This window comes from Panthera onca, chromosome F2, assembly GCF_046562875.1.
Source record: "Panthera onca isolate mPanOnc1 chromosome F2, mPanOnc1 haplotype 2, whole genome shotgun sequence".
In the NCBI taxonomy this organism is placed as follows: domain Eukaryota; kingdom Metazoa; phylum Chordata; class Mammalia; order Carnivora; family Felidae; genus Panthera; species Panthera onca.
Genome location: NC_138356.1, coordinates 41,426,938 through 41,454,324, shown reverse-complemented (window position 1 = coordinate 41,454,324; position 27,387 = coordinate 41,426,938). Strand labels below are relative to the sequence as shown.

Genomic DNA, 27,387 nt, shown 5'->3' with positions numbered 1-27,387 from the left:
TTGAAGAATGATGTAGAGGTTTCACAGCAAGCCTTTGGCTGTAGGGAATTATCATAATCAAGTCTCATGGAAAGAGGGTGGCAGCTGTTACTTTTAATCAGTGTGCTCAGCTAGGGAGAAAAATGAAAGCTCTTTGTGTTCCTGCTGGTGGATGGATGTCTTACAGTTGGCAGTTTGCCAGATTACCCAATCAGTTGTTCTTGATATACTTGGTCTCTGGAGAGGCTGAAATGCTTGGCAGTTCATTCAGACCCTCCTCCTGCTCTGTATACTTGTGTGCATGTCAGTCACCTGGGAAAGGAGCTCATCTGTTACCGAATAAATGCAACCTTGAGTTATCCTGGACTGGTTAGCTCCCTCCCACATCTTTGCCTTTTTGTCAAGTTGCTCCTGGCATGCATTCAGATCCACACAAATTGCTTTTCACATCAAAGGCAATTTTTGCTTTCCTTCAAGTTGCTCTTTTCACTGTGGGGTGATGGAAATCAAAGAGGGAAAGACACTATGGCTGGCCAAATAGCAACAGTTACTATGGACTGTTTACAGAGCACTGTTCAGGGTGAGTTTGATAATCTGATGAGCAAGACAGACAAAAATGAAAGAATAATAGTACAACCTAATCATATCATATATAACACATATACAATATATAATGCTCTAAGTGATTCAAAATAGCAAACAAGAAATCGGTTCATTCAATAACCATTTTTGAGTGTTTAGTGTATGCCACATACTAAGTAAGGATGTACTGGTGAACAAAACCAGGTGATGAAGATTTACTCATGTTTCCTTCTAAGAGTTGAACGGTTTTAGTTTAGGTCCTCAACTCATTTTGAGGTTTTTTTTTTTTTAAGTTTATGTATTTATGTATGTATGTATTTTGAGAGAGAGAGCACACTCGAGAAGGAGGGGCAGAGAAGGGGGAGAGTGAGAGAATCCCAAGCAGGCTCTGCACTGACAGTGGGCTTGATCCCACGAATCATGAGATCATGACCTGAGTCGAAATCAAGAGTCCTATTTCTAGCCTCTTAATTCTATTCCATTGGTCTGTATGTTTATCCTTATGGCTTTACTACAGTTCTGATTGCTGTAATTTTATAGTAGGTTCTGAAATCAAGAAGTGTGTGTCCTCCAAATGTGTTCTTCTTTTTTCAAGATTGTTTTGGCTATTTGGGGGTCCCTTGAAATTCCATATGAATTTGAAGATCAGACTCTCCATTTCTGAAAAAAAAAGCCATTAGGATTTTGATAGAGGTTGCACTGAATCTGTAGATCACTTTAGGTAACATTGTCATCTTAACGATATTGTCTTCCAATCCATGAATATAGACCGTCTTTCCATTTGTCTTAATTTTTTTAAAGCAATTATTTTATAGTTTTCAGTGTACACGGCTTTCACCTCCTTGGTTAAATTTATTCCTTAGGTATTTTATTCTTTTGGATGCTACTGTAACTGTATGTAGGTTTTTGAAAGCCATTTCACAGGAGTCATATTCAAAGCAGAGGAAACCATGTAAGCCATAGGGCACAGTGATGTGAAATACCTTTGTATTAAGGGAGCCATATCTAGCTGGAAATGGCTGAATGATCAAATGGTGGTAGGAAAAAGGTGAAAACCTGAGCAAGTAAAAGTGAATTTGAGAAGTGATAGACACTTCTGTGAGAAGTGATAGACAGTCAATTAGGGATTCTTGGCTCTCCTAGAAGTCTGGTTAGTACTTTATATCTTCTTTGACCTCCTACACATTTTTCTGTCCTCTGAATCATAGCTGATGATCTCACTGAGACAATAGAAAACTATCAAAAAGGAACTCTTTCATTTCCACACACTAAATCATTACTCCCATTTGCATGTGTACTCATGGACTCCTTCTTGCCCCTGGTCACCAGGGAGTAGGCATTTCTAGCAAAGGTCACTTTCTACTTGGCTACCAGGTACCACCCCCCAAACCCACCTACTCACTATTTTGCTGCCTCTTTCTCATCACTGTTTCTCTCTCCATTGCTTCATTCCCACCAGTCGACATGCTGTTATTTCCCATCTTAAAAACATTTTTTCCTGACCCCAGGTCCCCCTCTCACAACCACCTCATTTCGCTTTTTATGCAACAAAAGTTCTTGAAAGAGGTGTTGTTTTCAAGTTTTCTTTGCTCAATTCTTTTATTTTTAACTAGAGACAGAGCATGAGTGGGGAGGGGCAGAGACAGAAACAGAATCTGAAGTAGGCTTCAAGCTCTGAGCTGTCAGCACAAAGCCCAATGTGGGGCTCAAACTCACACACCATGAGATCATGACCTGAGCTGAAGTTGGACACAACCGACTGAGCCACCCAGGTGCCCCTTTACTCCTCGATTCTTATTCATCTTTAAAAATTTGCTAACAGGTAATATATGTACATGGTAATACATTACCTTTATTTTTATACTTTAACCATCAAACTCCCCTCCCTAGAGGCAACAACTATTACCAGTTTCTTAAATAATTCTTTCAGAGATAATCTATAAATTCAAATACACATATAGCATATATGTACAACACAAAACAAATGGTGACCCCTAATGTAAACTATGGACTTTAGTTAATAATAATGTATCCATACTGGTTTATCAATTGTAATAAATGTACCACACTAAAGCAAGATATTAATAATTGAGGATGCTCTGAACAGGGGGGAAAGGGAATAAATGGGAACTCCTGTATTATCTGCTCAATTTCCTGTAAAACTAAAACAATTCTACAGTCAAATGCTCTACCACTGAGCTATACCCCCTCTAAAACTAAAACAATTCTAAAAAACAGTCTATTAATTAAAAAAAAAAAATATCTACCTCACATTACTCTTAGGTCAAAAAGAAAATTAAAACTAAGAAAATCAGAGTATGTAAAAATACCAATAATAAAGGTACTACATCATATATTACTTACAGTTAAAGCAGAGCTTAGGGGAAAGTTTGTAGACATATACAACAAATGATGAATATAAACAATTTAAGCATCACCATAGAAATTAGAAAAAGAACTGCATATAGGCCTTAAAAAGGCAGAAGAAACGAATTAGTAAATTCAAAAGCAGAAACTGGGGCGCCTGGCTGACTCAGTCAGTGGAGCGTGCTACTTGATTTCAGGGTTGTGAGTTCAAGCCCCACACTGGGCTATTTAAAAATAAAATCTTAGGGGAGCCTGGGTGGCTCAGTTGGTTAAGTGTGGGACTCTTATTTTGGCTCAGATCCTACTATCGGGCTCCGAGCTGACAGCACAGAACCTGCTTGGGATTCTCTCTCACCTCTCTCTCTGCCCTTTGCCCGCTAATGCACACTTACTCTCCCTCTCTCTCAAAATAAATAAATAAACAAAAAAAAATTCAGGTTCTGACTCAGCAGATATGGGGTGAGAGCTTGAAATTCTTCATTTAAGAAGAATAAAATATACTTTTTTAAAGTTTATTTATTTTGAGACAGAGATAGTGTGTGTGAGTGAGGGAGAGGCAGAGAGAGGGGGGACACGGAGAATCTGAAGCAGGCTCCACACTGTCATCTCAGAGACTGACAGAGGGCTCCAACTCACGAACAGTGAGATCATGACCTGAGCTGAAACCAAGAGTCAGGCGCTTAACTGACTGAACCAACCAGGCGCCCCAAGAAAAATAAAATCTTAAAAAAAAAAAAACAAAAAAAAAAAGCAGAACTGAAAAATCAGAAAAGAGAAGAATGCTGGGAATAATAAATATGAATGCAAGAACGAGTTCTTTGAAAAAACAAATAGTAAAAGAGATGAACTGTTAGGTAAAGGCAGAAACTAGTGGGCTGAGGAAGGGGGTGAATGGAGATTTACTTTAAAAATTTTTCAAAATTATTTATTATTAAATATTTCAAGCATACCAAAAGGCACAAACAGTAATGTGAGGCATGCCTGTGAAACCATCACCAGCCTAAAGAATAAACCATAATCAAGCCCTTGTGCGCTTCTCAATTACACCTCCCTCCAGTTTCCTCCTATGTTGACATTTTAGTTTGTCATTCCAACGCATTTTGTAATTTTATAATTTATATACATGCCCCTGGAAAGTTATATTGTTTGCATGTTTTTTTTTTTTTTAACGTTTATTTATTTTTGAGACAGAGAGAGACAGAGGATGAACAGGGGAGGGGCAGAGAGAGGGAGACAGAATCCGAAACAGGCTCCAGGCTCTGAGCTGTCAGCACAGAGCCCGACGCGGGGCTCGAACTCACGGACCGTGAGATCATGACCTGAGCCGAAGTCGGACGCTTAACCGACCAAGCCACCCAGGCGCCCCTTGTTTGCATGTTTTGAACACGATACATACTATCTTACACTACAGGTTCTTCAGTCTGTTCGCTTAGTCGTTTTTCAGATGATCCATGTTAGATATGACACTAGTTCATTCTATTCTATGCGCTATTACATCGTATACATATACCACAATTTACTTATTGCTTCTTGTTGATGTCAATTAACAGATGTTTTTGCAACTATTAAGTTTTATCATGAACATTCTCGTATGCGTAGGTATTTCTTTGGGCACATGCGTGAGAATTGTCTTCGAAGTGGGGCAGACACATGTAGTTTCACTAAATAATTCCTAATTGCTCTCCCAAGCACTTGTGCCAATTTAGACTACAAAACAGTTCCAGTTGCTTCAATGTTCATCAACCCCGAGGCCATGAGACTTACTTTTCACTCTACATTTCTATGTTCATGGCATTTCACGTTATATAATTTCTTGTTTTGCTTCAATTAGTTCTCACCCTAAGGCTGGGTTGGGCATTATTATTCACATTTGCAGATGAAAAAAACAAAAAAAAAATCTCTTCGTTTTTAGACTACAGTTGCTTCTTAAAAAAAAAAAAAAAAAGTCTTACTTTTCAGCCTCGCTTATTGAACCTTTTTCCTGTCAGCCCTGGAAAGGCTGCTTGCTTGGGGAAGAGGTTTCACTGGGCCGGGCGTCCACCGGGCGATGCTCCTTACCCCTCCTCCAACCTCCTCGAATCCCGCTCGGCACCTTGCCATCCGAAGGCAGTCGTGGCTCTTCAACGCGGTGGAAGGACAGGGTTTGGACCACTAGCGATGCCGTAGTCCCCTCCTTTTCTCCCTCCGCCCTTCTCGGTGCTCCTGCGGCGCCCTCCGCCGCGCTGGAGAAGGCGGGGTCGGAGACTTCCGGCAGCACCACTCTTCGGGATAGGCCAATGCTCGCGGCGCCAGCGCTCTGGTCACCGGAAGTGCTGCGGTCTCTCCCTCTCCGGAGCCGCGGTCGCCGAGGTTGGAGCTCTGCCCCGGAAGTCCTCTCCCTATCCCCCGCCCGCGGCAAACATGGCGGTAGACTCGGCGATGGAGCTGCTATTTTTAGATACTTTTAAGCACCCGAGCGCCGAGGTAAGGCTTCCCGACTTGATTCCGATCCTGCTTGCCGACTCGTGGACCCTTACAAAAAGTCATTAGGCGGGCCTCGACTTTTCCTCCCGCCGTTTGCCGCTTTAACGCCTCACAGACATAGCCCCCTCCCCCCAGCTTGGGTGTAGGCACCGCGTCTGAGGGAGGGCGGCGGTAGACCCCCCCATTGCCCGCGGCTTTCCCTTAGTTCCCCAGGCCTTTGGTCGAGCTGGCTGCCCCGCTTGCCTTGTTCTTTTGTTGTTGTGCTGTTGTTCCTGTCAGCTTCGGACCTTGAGAAGGATCACGGTTTTCAAGTTTACCTGAGGTGGTGTTTGGGAGGGGTCTTGGACAGCTTGAGTTTGACAGCGCAGGTGACTGAGTAGGGTCACGCAGGTTTCGTGGTTCCTGAATCCCTCCTCCTAGGTTTCCTTCCTGACAGGAGTTCTGCTGTCCAGGTGTGACACTCGTTCGGTTCAGGATTGCGGCGTTCTCCGGTTTGCCCTGAGACTTTAATCCTTACCTCTTGGAAGGATTTCACACATTAGGACGCGAAGTTCTTACACGGAACGCCCTTTGCGTGGAGAATACTTGCGAAGAAGAGAGACTTGAGAGGATTGTAGCTCATCTGTCTGTGCAGCATAACTGTCTTGTCGTTTGGAGGGGCGAGGGTGGGGGTGGTGTGGACTCCTCGTTCTGTGATGACCGGAGTGCCCCTGAACGTCGGAGTGGCTCTGCGATATTTAAGTGGAAAGGAGCTAGTTGACTAACGGTTCCCGAAAGCTGGCCCAAATGAACATTAACCAGGTCCACAGAGAGAATGAAAACGGCCCCAGAGCTCCCATTTCTCTTCCAGTGGAAACTTAGTTTAGTGAACGGTTCTTTCTTCGGAGCTAGTGATGATAGTGGGTAGTGGTTGTATCTTAATGCTTTGTTTGGCAAAATAAAAAAATTGACAACTTGGTGGCCTTCTAATTATTTCGACGAGTGGTTTATAGGTGGGTAAAAATAAAAACTTTTGGAAACTTGAGCATGTCTTACTAACAATGAGTGAGTTTGTGGTCTCATTTCTTGTGGGTCAGTAAGCTCTGCTTGTCCCAACGACTGCCCGTACTTCTGTGACTGTACTTCCAGCTAAGCTTTAGAAAACTCATGATGGAGTTAGTAGTTGGATCAGAACGAACCTGTCATGTGTACAGTAATAAAGAACTGTTAAAAGTGAAAGAAAGAAGTCTGTGATGAGTTGGTGATGAGTTTAGGTAAATCGGCGTTAATTCACTTGTATATTTAAAAACCTAGTATTTCTTGGGGTACCTGGGTGGCTCAGTCTGTTAAGCGTCCCAGCTTCGGCTCAGGTCACGATCTGGAGCTTTGTTGGCTCAAGCCCCCGGGGCGGGCTCTGTACTGACAGCTCGGAGCCTGGAGCCTGCTTGGGATTCTGTGTCTCCCTCTCTCTCTGCCCCTCCCCCACTGTGTTTCTCTCGCTCACTCTCTCAAAAATAAACATACATTAAAAAATTAATAAATATGTAGTGTTTCTTCGTTCATTCTTAGACAAACATTGAGGGCCAGGAGAGGTCAGGACCAATTCTGGCAATGATTCAGGGAGGCTTAGTAGAGATCACATTGGAACAGAGTCTTGAAGGAAGACTAAGGGTTTGGGGGGAATATGGAATATTGAGCTGTTTGTTCTCAAGGAGCTTATAACTGACTATTGGAGGTTAGGTCCACAAAAGTATGATTCAAGTTAGAAGGCAATGAGTGTGTAAAGAAACAGTGGGAATCCCTTGGTGTTTATCATCTCTCTCTCTTTTCTCTCTGTCTCTCTGTCTCTCTCTCTCTTTTTAAAAGTAAGCTCTGTGCCCAGTGTGGGGCTCGAACTCATGACCTTGAGATCAAGAGTTGCATGTTCCACTGGCTGAGCCAGCCAGGCACCCTAGGGTTTATCATCTTTATTCCAAAATGCTCTGACGTATTAGGTCCCCGATGAGTATATGTTTAGCTCCGTTTGGTGCTACCAATAAGGCTACGTGATTTCAGAGGAGGGAGAGATCACTCTTCTTTTGAGAATATCCGGGAAGACTTCATCAAGGCAGTTAGCATGTGAACTTGGTCTTTGGTGGAAGAGGAAATGTTCCACAATTGTAGATAAGAAAGCAGGGCATTCTCCTGGAGTAGTCAGTCCTCTGTGGAGTATGCCAAAAATATTCGTATTAAGTGGCAGCTGCAGGGCAGTTCGAAGCCAGATCATGGAGTTCCTTGAATGCTCAGCAAAGGAGTATGGACTTTGTTTTATAGGAAATAGGTAGTTTTTGAGCAGGCAAATTAAATGACTAGTAAAATTCATTAAGTCAATTAATTGATCAGTAATCCCTAAAATGATTCAGAAAAATTAGAGATGGCAAATAAGGAAGAAAAAGTGAGACGTCATGAAAGCTTGGGTTTAGCAGATGGCCAGTAATCATTGTCCACAGTTATTGAATGCTCATTTTGTGCAAGATGCGGTGCTTTTGTAATTTAAATATACTATCTCTAATTCTTTTAATAATTTTGGAAGATCCTTATCCCTATTTTATAGATAAGGAGAGTGAGTGTGAGAGGTTAGGTCATTTTCCTAAAGTGTCATAGCAGGATGAAGGCACAGTAATGTGGCTCTAAAGCCATGCCATACTGTGTCTCAGTAGGGCTAAGTAGGAGGGGATAGGTACAAGATAAATTTTGGATATAGAGTTGATAGCATGGCAACTGATTGTGTGAGAGAGAAAGAGTAGTTAAAAGTTCTAGAGTTATAGTTTTAGAGACTAGAGAATTGGGAGGGCCATTGATAATAGAAAAGTCTGAAATTGGGTTTGATGGGAACAAGATAATTTTAGTTTTTGGTGTGTTTAGTGGTACACCAGAGAGATTTGCTCAAGTAGGAATTTGGGAATTTGTTTTAACGATTTCATTTATGAAAAATACTTCTGAAGGTGAGGTATAGCTCCAGGAGGGGCAATACAAATAAGAAAACAAAAAAATAAAAACTCCCAAAACCTATTGCCCTTGCCTTCAAAGAAGTTTGTTATCTGGTGAAGAAAATATTTAGTCACATTTCCCAAGGGGAATACTGAAAGGGGTTTGAGTCGTGTTAAATGAATTACAAATTGTGTTTGTGGTTTGTATGCCACTTTATTAAAAATTAAAAAAACTTAGTCAATTTTTTAAAAAGTTTACTCATTTTGAGAGATTGAGAGAGCACAAATGGGGGAGGGGCGGAGGGAAAAGGTGGGGGTGGGGAGAAAGAGAGGGAAAAAATCTCAAGCAGGCACCATGCTGTCAGATGCGGGGCTCAAACCCTTGAATTGTGAGATCATGACATGAGCCGAAATCAAGAGTCAGACACTTAATGTATTGAGCCTCCCGGGTGCCGCAATTATTATTATTATTTTTTAACATTTATTTTTGAGGGAGAGAGAGAGAGACAGCAGATCCAAAACGGGCTCTACACTGACAGCACAGAGCCTGACACAGGGTGTGAACCCACAAACTGAGAACCCACCGACTGAACCACCCACGTGCCCCTATTATTATTATTTTTTTTATTTTTAATGTTTGTTTATTTTTGAGAGAACATGAACAAGGGAAGGGCAGAGAGAGGGAGACAGCAGATCTAAAGTGGGCTCTGTGCTGTCAGACGTGGGGCCAATGTGGGGCTTGAACTCACAAACCCCAGGGGATCATGACCAGAGCTGAAGTCAGATGCTTAACAGACTGAGCCACCCAGGTGCCCTGTACTTGTATAACATTTTAAAAATATACTTTATTTTAAAACAGTATCTTTTTATTTTGACTAGGTAACATATGTGTGAGGTAGAAATTCAATAGATACAAAAGGGTATACAGTAAAAAGTATGGCTTTTTCTTGTCCGTGTCCTCTAGCCATCATGTTTCTTTGCCTAGGTATTCTATATAATTCCATTTTTACTGGCTGCATAATATTTCTTTAAGTGATAACGCTATTTATATTATATTCTCATACATTTAGGTTTCTTTTTTTTTTAAGTTTATTGGTTTATTTTGAGAGAGAGAGAGAGAGGACACGTGCACAGGGGAGGGGCTGAGAGAGAGAATCCCAAGCAGGCTGTGCACCTTTAGTGCAGATCGCAACACGGAGATCAAACCCATGAACCATGAGATCATGACCTGAGCCAAAGTCAGACGCGTAACCAACTGAGCCACCCAGGTGCCCCTACGTTTAGGTTTCTAACTTTTTACAATGATGTGATATTCTTTAATTATTTAAATTAAAAATATTAAAGTTATTTTATGAATATTACTTTCTTTTTCTTTTTTAATTTTTTTTTAACGTTTTATTTATTTTTGAGACAGAGAGAGACAGAGCATGAACGGGGGAGGGGCAGAGAGAGAGGGAGACACAGAATCAGAAGCAGGCTCCAGGCTCTGAGCCATCAGCCCAGAGCCCGACGCGGGGCTCGAACTCACGGACCGCGAGATCGTGACCTGAGCCGAAGTCGGCCGCTTAACCGACTGAGCCACCCAGGCGCCCCATGAATATTACTTTCTAGAGTAGAATTGCTAGGTTAAAATACAGTCTTACAATAATGATTGATGCTAGAAAGTACTGCTTCATTTTAGAGTTTCTTTAAGAAACTAATTTAGAACTCATCTGAACAGAAGTGATAATGGAAGTGGTAGGAATAGATGAGATAGCTTTAGCTTACCCTTAAGGAGAGGGTAAACAGAGAGGGGAAAATAGTTGCAGGATAAAAGAATAAGGAGGGGGAGACAGCTATACTGTGACTTGTAAACACACAGTGACTCCTTCTGAAGGTAAATGTGGTTCAGAGTCCTGAAATTTGACCAATTTATTCTTCACATTCCTGCTATCTCTGTAATCATAAATCTTCCATGATTCCCCTTGTCTTCCTAGGTTTAAGTACTCCTCTAGATATCTTAAGCGCCTACTTCATTGTAATATTTGCAACTCTCTGAAAACACAATTCAGTCAACTTTTATTCAGCACTTATTAAAAGTCTTCCATTCATTAAATGAATATGCTAAGCACTTTGATTATAACAAAGTATAAACTGAGACTTGGTTCTTGTCTTCTTGAGATACAACTGTAATGGGAGAAATAAAAAAAGCAATTACAATTTAGTTTGATAAGAGGCTTTTGATTCACAAGGAGAGGCATCTATCTAGACTTGCTCTGGCACAGGTTCCAAGAGAAAGTTAACTCTAGGGGTGTCTGGGTGGCTCAGTTAAGCGTATGGTTTTTGATTTCGGCTCAGGTCATGATCTCATGATCAAGCTCAGACAACTCAGAGCCTCCTTTGGATTCTCTTTCTCTGCCCCTACCCTTCTTTTTTTTTTTTTTTTTTTAATGTTTATTTATTTTTGAGAGAGAGAGACGGAGCATGAGCAGGGGAGGAGTAGAGAGAGAGGGAGACACAGAATCCAAAACAGGCTCCAGGCCCTGAGCTGTCGGGCACAGAGCCCGACATGGGGCTCGAACTCAGACTGTGAGATCGTGACCTGAGCTGAAGTTGGACGCTCAAACAACTGAGCCACCCAGGCGCCCCTGCCCCTACCCTTCTTGTGCTCTTGCTCTTTCCACCCCCACCCCCCCAATAACAATAATAATAATAATGATAATAATAATAATAAAAAGAGGGGCGCCTGAGTGGCTCACTGGATTAAGCGTCTGGCTCTTACTTTCGGCTCAGGTCATGATCTCATAGTACAGAGCCTGCTTGGGATTCTTTCTCTCCATCTCTCTCTGCCCCTCCTCTTTCTCTCTCTCTCTCTCTCAAAATAAATAAACTTAAAAAAAAAAAAAACTCTTAAAAAAGTGGACTCTAAAAGGAGTTGGGACAGAGGAGTGTGGGAGCAGAGATAATATAGCATGAGTGAGGGCATGAAGGGTGAGAAAGAGCATGGTATGTTGGGGCTATAAATTTGAACTGATCAGAAGAGGTTATACTTGTTTATAAGACCAGAAATTTGGCCTGGGGAGCAGGGGAGTGATACATTTATCTTCTAGAAGGACTACATTGCAATAGGAGAATGGGTGGAGGGGGGCAAGAAAGAAACCCCAAACCAGTTAGGATCCTATTGCTGTAATCCAGATTAGAGTGAATAGTGTCTAGAACTAGAGAAGTGAAGCAGTAATGGAGAGAAATACCAGATTTGAGAGCTTTTTAGAGGTTTAATCACTGGGACTTGATATTTAGATGAATGATTTAGGTGAGAGAATGAGAAAGAAGCAAAGGATAATAATGGTTTCTGTCTTGGTCATTGTGTGGATGGTGTTGCAAACACTGTTATAGGAGAGTTCAGTTTTGGACTTGAGTTTGTGGTGCCAGAGGGACATTCAAGTGGAGATGTCCAGTTGGCAGTTGGTTGTAGTAGTCCGGGGCTTGGGAGAGAGGTCATAAATGGAGATTTATATTTGGAGTTGACTTATGGCAATGGATGAAAGTTTTATTTCTTGTAATTTTATTGATTGTGTTTAGCTACTCTGCCCTACTTTTCTCCTCCATTTTGCCCTCTAGCCATGGTGAACTATGCTTGCAATTTCTTGAACCTTCCAGGTTTTTGTTTGCCTTCCTTATGTGCATGCTTCTCCCTTTGCTTGGAAAGTTATTCCTTCTCCTCCTTTTCCACTGATTCTTGTTTTCCTTAAAGACTTACTTAGCTCGGGGAGCCTGGGTGGCTCAGTCAGTTGAGCATCCAACTTCAGCTCAGGTCATGGTCTCACTGTCTGTGAGTTCGAGCCCCATGTCAGGCTCTGTGCTGATAGCTCAGAGCCTGGACCCTGCTTTAGATTCTGTGTCTCCTCTCTCTCTGCCCCTCCCCTGCTCATGCTCTGTTTCTCTCTCTGTCAAAAATAAATTAACATTAAAAAAAATTAAAAAAAATCATGGAAGATTTATGATTACTTAGCTCAAGTGCTGTTTCTTTGGGGAAATCTTTCCTGACACTCCTCTTTTCCCCTCCACGAATTTTTGCTCACAGTCTGGGTTAGGTAAGTACCTCTTTGACTTTGCACAGACTCCTTTGTGAGTCTGTATCATAACAATATATCTGTCTACCACAATAGATGGTCTCTTCCTTAATGGTTGAGATTATGTTTTTGTCTTGGTATCCTTGGGACCTGCCATTCCTTGGAACATAATAGATATTTAATAAATGTGTAGAAATAAATATTGAATAAAAGGATAGCAACTAATACAGAAACTCTTCTACTTACAGACAAAATGGATTTTGAAAGTCTGTTCATAAAACTTTAAGTTCATTTTTTTTAGGTCCACAGTGATTACACCCTAAAAACTGATACTATTAATCAGTAGAGGGCAAGGTAGAGGAGGATGCAATTAATAACTTTTGTTCTAAGTTTCCTTTGTACATATTAATGAGAATTTATAATATGTAAGCAAAGGATCTTCAATATAGTATACTTTGTAAGTAGAGAAGTTCTTACAGGAAGGAAACATAGCACCAAAGTTTGAGGCAAAATGCTAATTTCTTTTGTGTAAAACTATGTAGTATATGTAGAATACCTATAGTATATTTGTAATAATAAGTATACAAGTTCAGCTGCTGTCACAAAAGTTAAAATAACAGTGGATTTGATAAAATAGGATTTTCTCTCAATCTGGTTGTTAAGTATTCTAGGGCTCATATGACAGTTCCACAGTGTCAAGGGCCCATATTCCTTCTGTCCTTTTCCTTTGCCATCCTTAGGGTATTGCCTGCCTTGTCCAACCAAGGTAGCTCACCGATAACATCTGTGTTCTAGAAAGGCAGCAGAATTTTGGAATAAGAAGTAGAAGGAGTTTCTAAAGTCTGAACCTTCCCTTTAAGGACATGATCTGGAGTTGCCTGCATCATTTCCATTTCCATCCCATTGATCAGAAGTTAGTGATCATGGGGTACCTGGGTGGCTCAGTTGGTTAATAACCATCCAACTCTTGATTTTGGCCCAGGTCATGATCTTACAGTTCGTGAGATCAAGCCCCATGTCAGGCTCTATGCTATTAGCATGGAGCCTGCTTCGGATTCTCTCTCTCCCTCTTTCTCCTTCTCTGCCCCTCTCCCATTCATGCTCACACTCACTCTCTCTCAAAATAAATAAACTTGAAAAGAATGTAAAATAACTCAATAATTTTTTAAAAAGTTATGATCAGGTGTTCACACTGGCTTAAGTGTCCAACTTCAGCTCCAGTCATGATCTCACAGTTTGTGAGTTCGAGCCCCGTGTCGGGCTCTGTGCTGACAGCTCAGAGCCTGGAGCCTGCTTCAGATTCTGTGTCTCCCTCTCTCTCTGCCCCTTCCCTGCTCATGCTCTGTCTCTCTCTGTCTCAAAAATAAATAAAAACATTAAAAAAAATTTTTTTTAAATGCAAAATTGGGGGACTCAGTCAATTGAGTGACTCTTGATTTTGGCTCAGGTCATGATCCCAGGGTTGTGGGATCAAGCCCTACACTGCTTAAGATTCTTTCTCTCTCCCTTTCTGCCCCTCTCTCCCACTCACATGCTCTCTCTCTCTAAACTAAAAAGTTAAAAAATGCAAAATTGGGAAGTCATCCTGTCACATTTTAGGAAAGACTAACTTGAATAATCTTTTGGTCTGTTGATATGCATGATATTCTTTGCAGTTTCCAAGAGAGACTCAAGAGTCATTCTTTCTAGATACAAATAACATGAACCATTTTTCTCATGAACTTTGATCACTAAGTAATCAGGTTGGCTGAACTTCTAGGAAAAGTTGGTGTAAAATAGTTCAAAAACAATGTGAAACATTCATTTTAAATTACTGATCACGAGAGCTATCTTTGATACTGTGTCAAATAATACATAGAAGTAAGTGTATACTAAATATAATTCATGCTATCCATGTCTTTTATTTTGATAAACAGTTTGTGGATTCAGATTATTTCAGGGAGGGCTTAACTTCAACTATTAAATACCTAAATGACTCTCCTTGATCTCTTGTTATTAGTTGTATGTAAGGTTAGTAAATTAAACTGATTTAAGTATAGATCTGTAGTCTCAGTCTCTTATTTATAATTCAGAAATTCAAAAATGGCAGAAAAGTCCACCCTGAATTCATTTGGTCTTGCAGTCTAATCTGAACTGACATGGTAGTTACAATCTTTTTTAGTATGAATGTTTATACATGTAGCTGCAGAAATATTAATGTTTTGATGACAAGATAATCAAAAGCAGAAGCAGAGAGTGTTAAGTAACATGTAATATTTGTATCATACTGCCTTTCTAAAAACCCAGAAATTCAGGATTGTGAAAAGCATCTGGCACCAGACGCTGTTTAATGATATGGAGTTTAAGATTATTTGTGACATTTTGAAAGAAATTAAATTGAAGATGAATAAATTTTGAATAGAGAAAGTGTTTGGTTTTGCTTACAGTATGTCCCTGTCCTTCTTCTTTTTTTTTAAAGCAAAGTTCTCATATAGATGTAGTACGTTTTCCATGTGTGGTTTATATCAATGAAGTCCGAGTCATACCCCCAGGAGTAAGAGCCCATAGCAGCCTGCCAGATAATAGAGCATACGGGTAAGTGAGCTTTCTTTTTAAAAGTGTTTGTGACAAAAGATTGTCCTAGACATATTCTTAAATGCAAAAATTTGAGGTAATGTTTTGTAAGTAAAACAAACAGCAACCTAAAACTTTACTCAGTTATGTTATGTTGGATATAGGTTTTCTATATAATCCACATATTATTATAAATTTGAAAAGCGATTATTTGATCTAAGTACCAGAAAAAAATTTTTCTTCATTTTTTTTTTTAATCGGTGAAATAGGTTTATATTTTCTAAAATATTCTAGGGTGGTACAGTCTAGTAATTGAAGTATTTTTAACCTGGCTTTTTCCTTGAAAATAAGTAAGAATTAGTCTGAATATTTAGAAATGTATCTTTTATATTATTTTATATCAGTTTTCATGACTTAATGGTGATCTTCTTAGCCTGATACATGTGTCTTTTTATAAATTTGTAGCTTCACATTAGCCTTTAGTTTTAAGTAGCAAGTACTTATTTGATGCTTTCTCTTTCTTAGGCTCTGTGGGAAATAAGCAAAATGTAAGACATGGTCTCTGATGTGGAGTTGTTGATAACTTTAACAGCTGACCTAAAACAGAGGAATTTGATCTCTGTTGTACCATGAATAATCATTTTCTTCTTATTTTAATTACATGAATTGGAAGTATAAGCCAAATTTTGGTTTTGGAAGCATGAACATATACAGTAAATATATTTATATGAGTTTTTAGCTTATAGTCTCAGTACCACATTTTATTATGTGCATGTTCTAATAGCTTAATTTCTGTTACTTGAAAGAGTTAAACCAGCTACTTAGTGTTATGGTACAGATTCAAAGTGAAGGGCTCATTTCTTCATAATTATGAAAAGTAGTTGGTTATTTGTAGAAATAGATATAAAATCTTTATAGGTTTTCAGATCATTCAAAAATACAACAAATACAAAATGAAACAATAAAAATATTTAATGTTTATAATGAGAAATCATCACTGACTTCATATATCTTTTTTATCCGCGTTTAAGGAAATAAAAACATGTTTTCCAATCATTTTCTTCTTGTTTTTTCCTATAAAGGGAGATGTGTGTAGAATGGAAAAGATGGGGTGATGACAGTGTAATCTAGCAGTCTTCTCTAATTGTACTGCTTTTGGTCAAAGAAGGTCTATCAGTTATCTCTTGCTACATAACAAATTACAGCAAATTTAGCAGCCTAAAACAGTAAACATTTATTATTTCACACTTTTTCTGAGGGTCAGGAATCCAGAAGTGGCTTATTTGGTTCAAGTTCCCTCATGAGATTATAGTCAAGATATAGTCCAGGGCTGCAGTGATTTGACTGGGACTGGAGAATTTGCTTAGAAACTCACTCACATGGCTGTTGTCAGGAGACTTCAGTTCTTTGCCAGGAGATCTTCTCTGTGGTGCTGCTCATGTCACAACATGGATTCCTCCAGAGTGAGTGAGAGCGCATACTTCTAACCCAGTATCAGAAGTGATGTACCATCATTTTTACCATATTCTGTTCATTACATGTTCTGCTGGTGTGGTGTGGGAAGAAACTACAAAGGTGTGAATACCAGGAATGAGGGGTCTCTGGGGCTGTCCTGGAGGCTGGCTAGCACAACAGGCAAAATGGATCTCTTCCATTAGCTGCAATGCGTAGGAGTATTGTTAAATTTTCCCTTTTTTCTCTCTTGTATTTCTTAGCTGGGGGTAAATGGCAGTTCATGTTTTAATAATTCCAAATATGAAATTATCAGAAACAACTTTATACATCATTAATATGTTATAGAACAGTAAATTAAAGTATTAATACAGTAATGCAAATAAGTGTAAGATGTCAGAAAGTAATGTTAGAGATCCAGTGATATTTGTGCAGCATACTTTACAGATTGTTTTTTCTCATTATAAACATCTTTATACATCTAGCCAACAAATTAAAATAGTTAACAAGAAGTTTTTTCTCATTATAAAATTCAGGAATGTATAGGTAAAATTAAAATCCCTGTAATCCCTCCCTCCTAAGAAAATCCTTACATTTGATGCATCGTGTTGTTTAATGTATATGTGTATATTTGTATATTTTGTTGTTATATGTGGTGTTTGTATATTTTGTTGTTATTTTTTATAAGTGTGGTATCTTATGTGAGGTTAGGTTTTAGAGTCGACTTTTAAGATGGAAGTCTAGTGCAGTCAAATCACCAATGATTCTTTAAGTTGCTTTTCACTGACCAGTGCTTGAGTTTTTGGGGCTTCAAAAGTAAAGAATTTACATTTGAGTTACCTTTTTCCTTTCCTTAGATACTGAAGGAATCTAAGGATTCCTAGTATCCTAGGGTCTAGTTTGAAGAAATAAAGGAAAGAGAGACTAGATATGTTGCGCATATACGGTTGAATTTGGGTTAGGTAAATGTTTGCTACTCTAACCCAGCTGTATACTGTTTTGTATATTTCTTTTTTACTTAACATTACGTCAGGAGTACTTTCACATCATTAAATACTATTTGAAAATATAATTTCTAATGGTTGCATAATCTAATGAATGACTGTACAGTAGTCCCCCCCTTATCCATGGTTTCACTTTCCGGGTTTCAGTTACCTGCGGTCAACCGCAGTCCAGAAGCAGATGATCCTCCTTCTGACAGATCGTCAGAAGGTCAGTAGTAGCCTAATGCTAAGTCGTGATGCCCATGTCATTCACCTCACTTCATCTCATCACATAGACATTTTATCATCTCACATCACAATAAGAGGGAGTACAATACAATAAGATATTTTGAGAGAGACTACATTCCCATAACTTTTATTACAGTATATTGTTATAATTGTCCTATTGTATTATTATTGTTAATCTCTTACTGTGCTTAATTAGAAGTTAAACTTTAATATACGTATGTATATATGTGTATACACACACACATATATATATGTACAAATATATATGGAAAGAACAGTATATTTAGGGTTTGGTACTATCCATGGTTTCAGGCAACCATTGGGGGTCTTGAAATGTATCCCCTGTGGATAAGGGGGTACTACTGTACTGTAATTTGTTTGGCTAGTTCCTTATGTGGGGACCATTAGGTGTTTTTTACTTTTCAAATTATAAATAAGAGTATGATGAACATTCTCTTGAAAAAAAAATCTTTTTTTGTGTATCAGTGTTTCCATAGAAACACCTAGAAAAAAGGTATTTCTGCATCAGATGGTATGAACATTTTCTCATTCTCCTGAATTTTATTGCCATGTTGCCTTTCAGAACAATTGCGCGTGTTTGTACTTCTATCAGTGCATAAGGGAACCTATTTGATATACTTTGGGCATTACTCCTTTTACCATTTGAATTTTTTGTAAATAACAAAATATGTGATGTTTAGAATCAAGGTTTTTAGTTGAGTCTGAGGAATTTCAGCCAAGGGTAAAATATGTATCAAGTAAGATTTCATTCTAACACAAATTAAATAGGCTTTACTCTTAACTATGTAAGTCTACAAAAAAATCAAAATGTTTATCTAAATTGCTACTATACAAATTTGAATTTAGGCTTTAAGTCACAATTTAGGGCTCTAATGCCAAAATTATTATTATAATCTTGTATTAATGTAGGTTAAGTTGAAATCAAATTGTAATTATATAACTCAAAGTTAGTTAACTCCTGATTCTTTCTGCTAACGGAAGGGAATCATGCTATAATGAATTATAAAAGTAGGTGTTACAATTAATTAGCATTTGTCTTTATAATACATTAAGACTTTAAAATATTTATGTGTATTAGAATGGCCCAAGTAGCAAGCTAAAGATACTTGTTGATTAAAATTTCATTTTCAGTAATACTCAAAACGCATAGGTGTCTACTTAAAAATTGAATATGAATTTTAAAAATTACAGAAAATAATTACAATTAACTGTGTATTTTTATTATTTAAATCTTAAGATATAATTCTAGGATTGCTTTTAAATTTGTACTTACTTTGTCTTTTGTTTTAATTTAGGAACTGATTATTGCAAAGGCTGATGTTTCAACTTTGTTTCATTCACAGGGAGACCTCTCCGCACACATTTCAATTAGACTTATTCTTTAACAATGTAAGCAAACCAAGTGCCCCAGTTTTCGATAGGTTGGGAAGGTATGTACCTACAAGGTAATTGCACCAGAAATTTAGGAGTTAATAGGCAAAACCTTTTTATTCTTTAGATAGAAGAAAAGGATGTATCTGTTGCTGGACCCAAGAACTCGGGGTTTATTTTACCAATTAGCATTATTAAAGAAATGTCAAGCTCCTAGAAAGATGTTGAGTTTCTTTACAGAGTAAAAATTTAAATGTGTGAAACATTAGCCATCTTGTTTGCTTTTTATTGGTGTATACGTTTCTTATACACACATCAAATGATTTAATAATAATCTTCTAATTTGGAAAAAATTGCTTTTTGATTTCTTTAAAAGAACTGTATAAACACTTTGGTAACTAATAATTTGTATCTTTTACATCAGACTATTTCATAATTTAAAATTCCATGGGCATATTTTGTAAAATGAGAATTTTGTTAATAGAAACCTCTATTTTGGATTATTTAATACTTGCCAGGTATTACTAAAACTAGTTGTTTTGATGTCTGCAAAATAATTGACCATTAAATGGGCTTAGTAAGAACTCATTTATAAATTTTTACTTATTTATTTTGAGAGAGAGAGAGCAAGCTGGAGCAGGTCAAAGAGAGAGGTAGAGAGAGAGAATCCCAAGCAAGTTCCCCACTGTCAGTGCAGAGCCTGATATGAGGCTCAAATTCACAAACTGTGAGATCATGACCTGAGCTGAAACCAAGAGTCAGATGTTTAACCTGCTGAACCACCTAGGTGCCCCCTAGAACTCATTTATAAAATAAAAAAAACTTAAAGGCAGGTTAAAAATGGAAAAACTTCTATCCCTGTCATGAATTAAGTTTTTTAGATTTCAGTTGTCATTTTATTGATCTTTCACTCAATATTAATTTATATTGATAATTTGGCTTTTTTTTTAAATGAAGGAAACCTAGATAATCTGAAGTAGTTAAGTTTTAATATTATGGAATGTTTTTCTTATGTCAGTACCTACTTTTAAAAATAGGTATTTTTCTCTGTTTGGTCCCATTATACATTTTAGGAAGGCTGTAATGCAATGGTTCTCTACTTAGCTGTATATTAGAATTACTGGGGGTGCTTTTTAAAAAATACTGATACCTACACTTACCCCAAACCAATTAAATCAGAATCTCTGGGGAGTTTGTTTTATACTTGATAACATTTTGGGGGAAGTAAATTAAAACTAAACTTAGTGGTTTATTAAAACAATAATCTAGTATTTGGTTTTATTAAAACATATAAATTGAGAAAGACTTCTTCATGAATAATGATGTTCAGTGTTTGAGCCTATATATTTATTCCTACTCTTTTGGCAGCCTGGAATATGATGAGAATACTTCTATCATCTTTAGACCCAACTCAAAGGTAATTGCAGAAGTCAGTTTTCATCTTGTTACTACTGTTTGTTTTCACTTTCATTGAGAGTTTTGATCTACATAAACCAGTGATGCAGAATATCGGCCTATTTGGTTCTAGTGCTGCAGGATAACATTTCTTGTCTGATTCCTCTTGCATCCAGAAGCTATTTTAAAATGGAGCAAAGACATTCTAATGTCACTGTCTACCTATAAAGCTCTTTCTTCCTCTAATTTTAGTGTGAGTCAGGAAGAGGCCAGCATTTGTGCTTGCCCTTCTTTCATTTAGGTGAGCAAGTTCAGAAGATGACAGGAAAGTAAATTGTTACTAGACACCACTGTGCCTTAGGTTTCTTAACAAATGTATTTTATATTCCTTTCGTATCAAAAGTATGTCTTTTTTCTTGATATAACAAATGCCATTCTTTTTTTTAAATTTATTTTTATTTTTAAAAAATTTTTTTAACGTTTATTTATTTTTGAGACAGAGAGAGACAGAGCATGAACGGGGGAGGATCAGAGAGAGGGAGATACAGAATCTGAAACAGGCTCCAGGCTCTGAGCTGTCAGCACAGAGCCCGACGTGGGGCTTGAACTCACGGACCGTGAGATCATGACCTGAGCCGAAGTCGGCTGCTTAACCGACTGAGCTACCCAGGCGCCCCTAACAAATGCCATTCTATAAGCATCTAGAAAAGCTAAATCATGGGTGATCTGAAATGCAAAAAAAACTGTCCTAGTATGGGGCTACTTACTTAGGCCGTTTGTTTTTTCTTGGTGGGGAGGTGGGTATTTAATCCTCTATTTGCTGTTTAGATTAAGTTATCTTCCTGATCTCTTTATTTGTCTTCCAGTGGGGCTTCTGTTTAGAATCTGTCAATTCCTGGGCATAGTCTTTGAGCCGTTCTTTTGGTCCCCAGTTTCCCTTTACTGGAGTTTGCTAGAGTTCGCAAGGAGAATAATAATTTCATTCTTCCTTATCGTGCCTCCAGAATGGGCCCCATTACTACTTCTTACTTTATCTTTACTCAACATGGTAGAATGGAAAGAACTCAGAAGTCAGGGGCTTTGGTTTCTGGTTCAGGTTCTTCTACTGACACTCTGATTTTCTTATATATTTGTACTCATTCTGGCTACCTCTCATAGTATTGTGGAAATATGGCAATTAATGTAGATAAGCATTGAAAAAAAGTTTTTTTTTTACTTTATAAGAAAATATTGAGGTTTAATTGCATTGATAAAGTCTTTGATCTTTTTAGGAGAAAGTTTCTTTGCAAAAACAATTTGTTTAATGCTTCTGGTTACCCTTACTTTTTAAGTACAACATGGGCACATTAAGTATACTTGCATGTATGAGTTGGGCATATAAAAAGAATGCTGTACAATTTTACGGATTAGAATTCTTGAGACTGGGCATAATTTGTGCTTTTGTGCACCTCCATGACCTCTATAACTATTGGAGTTTAATTTATTAATTGGCAGTAACTCTCACTTAATTTCATTCTCATTTCCCTTCTCTTGACTGGGAATCTGGTTATGCATTTTGAACAGAGTTGATGTAAAGTATCAGACAGGAGAGATGTAGTCTTGAGACAAATTTAGGTATGACAATTCTGGAGAGCCATATAAAAGCTATGCCTCTGGATGTATTTCCATCAATATTGACCTTTGCACTTTCAGCATACTTTTAAAGACTTTAGTTTAACCATAGAGTAATTTGATATCAGTTTACTTTTGGCATATTAAAAGATTAACCTGGAAGATATTTTCCCCCAACAAATTAGGTGAATACTGATGGTTTGGTGCTAAGAGGCTGGTATAATTGTCTGACACTGGCAATATATGGATCAGTGGATAGAGTGATAAGTCATGACAGAGACTCTCCACCACCTCCACCTCCACCTCCACCTCCTCCCCAGCCACAGCCAAGTTTGAAAAGGAATCCAAAACATGGTGAGAATTTTAAATTTGTCTTTGTCAGTGACACTATGTTCATTATAATAGGAAAAGGTAATCGAAGTAGCTCTTTGAAACTTTGAAGAGCTTTTGAAACTTCCTTAAAACTTGAGAAGATATCTTTGTCAGTCTCACAATTCTTTCCTATAAAAGAGTTTATTTTTATGTTGAAGTGGTTACATTTTCTTCCTCTAGTTTCCTAGATACTTTTTTAATTGACCTGAGGGGTTTTTTTTTTTAATATGTAAGTGAAATGTATTCCAGTGTTTATTCATGGTTTAATATCAAAATTATCTCCAAAGGAATTGAGGAATAGGCAGTAAGTTTGGTATATATGGTTAGAATACTCATGTTAATGGTATTTTTTTTCAGGAGTGCATTTCAGATTTGGTTAGATGTCTAAATGCAGATTCTCCCCCCCCCCCCCCCATTTTTGAGAACCTTTTGCTCATTAAGTGGAGACAAGAAAAATAAGAATTCCATTAAACTTTAGTGACTCTCCTTCTATAAGGCAGGTAGTTGGACTCCTCTTTCAGAGGGTCTCATCTCCTTATTCCAGTATTATTACTGTAAGCTGTTGAAATATGGAGATTCAGGAATACATTTTCAAGTTATAATTGAGGTCACTAGGAAAAATCTTTTGCTTTACAATGAGCATTTTATGAGTAAATAAAATGACCTTCTCTTAAACATCATCTAATAGCGTCGTGTGAGCTCTTTGTCTTTGATGGTCACACACCATATTTTCATGTCTTTTCTTAAATCTTACCTATTAAGTGCGGTTAATCTTTCACTTTTTCTTTTAATCCTTTAGTTTTCTGTGCTCATTTGTCTTTTTTACCAGACTCTGAGCTCCTTGTGGGCTGAGAGTATATTTTACTTATATTTTGTGTTTCTAGTTTTATCACAGTGCCTAGTGTATATAGTGGCTACTCAAAATTTTTGTTTAATTTACTGAATTGTTTTAAAATTGGCATTTGTGCTCATCCATTTATTTATATGGATGTATGTGTTTTTAATTTTTAATTTTGAAATAATTATAGATCCATAAGAGGTTGCAAAGAAATGTATGAGGAAGTCCTGTGCACTCTTTCCCCAGGCTCCCTCACTGTTAACATCTTTTACAACTGTAGAACAATATCAAAACAAAATTGGCATTGGTACAATCTGTAGAGCTTCATTCAGATTTCACCAGTCATATGTACACTTTGTGTGTGTGCCTGTATGTGTGTGTAGTTGTATGCAGTTTTATTCATGTATAGCCTTTCATAACCACTACTACAATCAAAATACTTGATTGTACCATCACAAGATTGCCTGGTGTTATTTTTTAATAACTACACCCGTTCTACCCATCTCAAACCTTTGGCAACCACCAATCTGTTCTCCATTTCTGTAATTATATTATTTCATGAGTATTGCATAAATGGAATCCTGTAGTAGGTATCTTTTTGAGATGGCCTTTTTCCAATCAGCATAATTTCTTTGAAGTTCATCCACTGTTGTGTGTATCAATAGTTCATTCTTTTTTATTGCTCAGTAGTATTACATAGTATGGATATATCATAGTTTATTTATCCAATCATTGAAGGACACTTAGATGTTTTCCAGTTTTTGACTTTTGCAAATAAAGCTGTTATGAACATTTGTGTACATCTTCCTGAGGAAGATAAGTCTTCATTTCTCTGGGATAATGCCCAAGAGTATATTTTGGTATGTGGGAAGTCAGAAATTCTAATGTTTGTAATATAAATTAATTTGTAAAATTTGTTAGCTGTTAGGAAGGAAAAGTTTAACAATAAATTCTGAAGATGAAAGACTCAGCTGATAACAGCATTTTTGTCATGCATTCATTTCACTTTAATAATTTGAAAGTTCTTTTTCTGTCTTTAATAAAAAAGCTGATGGGGAGAAAGAAGATCAGTTTAATGGAAGCCCTCCAAGACCACAACCTAGGGGACCAAGAACTCCTCCAGGACCACCTCCACCTGATGATGATGAGGATGATCCCATACCTTTGCCAGGTGTGAACAAAATCAGTGCTAGTTTTTCATCCCTTGATTAATGTTATAGTGCTTTTTGATTAAAGGAAAAATTAGATATCGTTAATCAAATCTTGATGAATGCCCCTCACACTTTATCCTATGTGATATTTCCTTGTGTTTTCTTTTGGCAAATGAACTTGTTTAAAAAAAAAAAAAAATCAGTTAATTCATTTGAAGCTGTACCGGCATTGCTTTGAAAATAATTTACTGTAGTGGTGTATACAGAAGAATACCAGTTAAAAATAAGCAGTATGTATTGGAAGAAGTAAACAACCTGTGTACTTAATAGCTATAAAGAAAAGGATTAGTTTGCGGTGTTAGAACATAAAATAGTATACTTTATTAATTCTTACTGTGTAAAATTGTGCAACATATACTCTTAATATTTTTAAAAGCAAGTAGTTTAACCACTTTTTTTTTAAATGGTATTTATGAGCTAAATCATCCAAAATGTCATTAACTAGTTGCAGTATCCAGTATGCTGCCTTATGTTATTTAAACCATTAAAATAATCTGTGCCTTAAATCTCAATTTTTCAGTATCTGGTGATAAGGAAGAGGATGCTTCTCACAGAGAAGATTACTTTGAACCCATTTCTCCTGATCGGAATTCTGTTCCCCAAGAAGGGCAATATTCTGATGAAGGAGAAGTAGAAGAGGAACAGCAAGAAGAAGGAGAAGATGATGAAGATGATGTGGACGTAGAGGAAGAAGAGGATGAGGATGAGGATGATCGCCATACAGTAGACAGTATCCCCGAGGAGGAAGAGGAAGATGAAGAGGAAGAAGGTGAAGAGGATGAAGAAGGTGAAGGTAGGTTATGTTTGTTAGGACGTTTTGGTTTTAAGTACTAGGAACTGACTTGCTGTAGCTCTCAGCAATCCAAGAGAATTCATAGCAAAGATAAATGACTTTCAAGAAACTCAAGGGATAGACTCTAGCTGCACCTCAAGACTTGACTAGAACGGGGATTTCCATTTTTTGTTTGCTTTATGTTTCTGCTTTATTTTCTGTCAGCCATCTGTTGTTTCTCTGCCCACCCCACAGGTTTAATCTCCTTTTTTTGTTTTTAAGTTTATTTATTTTGAGAGAGAGAGAGAGAGAGAGAGCAGGGGAGGGGCAGAGAGAGAGGGGAGAGAGAGAATCCCAAGCAGGCTCTATACTGCTAGTGCAGAGCCTGACACGGGGCTCAAACCCAGAACTGTGCTGAAATCAAGAGTCGGGTGCTTGGGGCACCTGGGTGGCTCAGTCAGTAAAGGGTCCGACTTTGGCTCAGGTCACGATCTCACGGTTTGTGAGTTCGAGCCTCGTGTCGGGCTCTGTGCTGACAGCTCAGAGCCTGGAGCCTGCTTCAGATTCTGTGTCTCCCTGTCTCTCTGCCCGTTCCCTGTTCACGCTCTGTCTCTCTATCTCTCAAAAATAAATAAACACTAAAAAAAAGAAAAAAAGAGTTGGCACTTAACTGACTGAGCCACCCAGGCACCCCAGGTTTAATCTCTTTTTAACCAACCAGCCTACACTACCTGTGCTATCTCCGTCTTGTTTGCATTTTTCTGGGAGATTGTTTGGCTTGCTCCAATATCATTTGTCCCTTGGTACCATCAGCTTTGGCCAGGAAGCAAGATCATGTAGGAAATACATGAGTAGAGATTTGGTAGGCTGTTTTCAGAAAGGAATGGTGTAAGCTGGGTGGAATTCCTAAAGATGCCTGCCACCTAGATACTTTAGCAAATGCTACATTTTTAGTAATTCAGGGGGAAAAAAATCTCAACTATACAGGGATGTATGACAGCATGATGTAGTCCTTTCATTAGGCTTTATTTTTCCTTTGAAAGCAAAAAGTGAGAGCGACTCAAGCTAATTGACTCTTAAGTTGTCTAAGAAACGGCATGTAATGTTAAAGCATTTATGTAAAATAACATAAACTGCCTTGTTTTTTTCTAAAATAGGGTGAGGATTATTCTCCATGAGAATGAGGGTCATTTTGGTATCACAGGTGCCCTTTTACAGAATACAAATAATTAGGTTATTGAGTGATACTTTTGTATCTTCCCCCATTCCCAGATTAGCAAATAATATTTTTTATGTTTATTGTATTTGGCAAATAGTAGTTAGATTTCAGGCAGGCTGTTTTCTTAATCATTTTTGTAGAGAAGGTGAGAGAAAGAGGCTGGTTATTTTGGTTTTTAATAGAAGATATCTGGTTTATCCCAGAGTCGGGCCTCTGTAGGCCCTTATCTTTTCAAATAATGATGAGTATATATGGCTAAAGCAAACTTGTTTTGAACAAAAGGATGTCTACAGATGGCTGATGCTGGAAGAATACTCTAGAAACATTTCCTTTTCTTATGTAGGCAATTATTTCAGTTTTCCCACAACCAGGCAATAGCAGTGTTAAAAAGTAAAACCAAGTTTTGTCTCTAACCTTGTTTTATTTGAAATACAGGAAAAAGTTGCACATGTATAATGATAAGAAAGCTTTGTTTTGGTCCAACTGAGCATTTTAAGTGAATAAATTTTCTTTAAAAATAAAATACAGACCTAGGAGGGGTGCCTGGGTGGCTTAGTCTGGCTCTGTGCTGACAGTGCAGAGCTTGCTTAGGATTCTCTCTCTCTCTCTCTCTCTTTCTTTCTCTTTCTGCCCCTCCCCTGCACACACGTGCATGTGCGCTCTCTCTCTCTCTCTCTCTCTCTGTCAAGAATAAATAAATAACTTTTTTGAAAAATTTAAAAAATACAGGTCTGTGTGGCAGGTAAATGAAGAGAAATAAAAATTCAGGAATATGATACTCAACCATCAAAAAGAATGAAATCTGGGGGCGCCTGGGTGGCTCAGTGTGTTGAGCGTCCCACTTTGGCTCAGGTCATGATCTCGTGGTTCTTGATTTGGAGCCCCGAGTTGGGATCTGTGCTGACAGCTCAGAGCCTGGAGCCTGCTTCAGATTCTGTATCTCCCTTTC

General features: G+C 38.0%; 1 protein-coding gene and 1 long non-coding RNA gene across 4 annotated transcripts in view; one reads left to right on the top strand and one right to left on the bottom strand.

Moving 5' to 3' along the window:
* Nucleotides 1-279: 279 nt before the first annotated feature.
* LOC132664305 (uncharacterized) lies at nt 280-5,293 on the bottom strand. Its single transcript, XR_009603584.2, has 2 exons — nt 4,881-5,293; nt 280-1,221 (listed from the first exon to the last, which is right to left on the bottom strand). It is a non-coding gene; the product is annotated as an uncharacterized LOC132664305 (long non-coding RNA).
* VIRMA (vir like m6A methyltransferase associated) overlaps nt 5,284-27,387 on the top strand; it is a 58,578-nt gene continuing 36,474 nt past the window's right edge. For 2 of the 3 annotated variants that reach the window (XM_060610924.2, XM_060610922.2), the window contains exons 1-7: nt 5,284-5,391; nt 14,850-14,965; nt 18,993-19,094; nt 20,389-20,437; nt 22,212-22,380; nt 24,285-24,407; nt 24,968-25,240. In XM_060610924.2, the coding sequence (XP_060466907.1) occupies nt 5,329-5,391; nt 14,850-14,965; nt 18,993-19,094; nt 20,389-20,437; nt 22,212-22,380; nt 24,285-24,407; nt 24,968-25,240 (895 nt within the window). In that variant the 5' untranslated portion in view covers nt 5,284-5,328. The remainder of the gene's footprint in view (nt 5,392-14,849; nt 14,966-18,992; nt 19,095-20,388; nt 20,438-22,211; nt 22,381-24,284; nt 24,408-24,967; nt 25,241-27,387) is intronic. The other variant, XM_060610923.2, reaches the window with a different exon arrangement.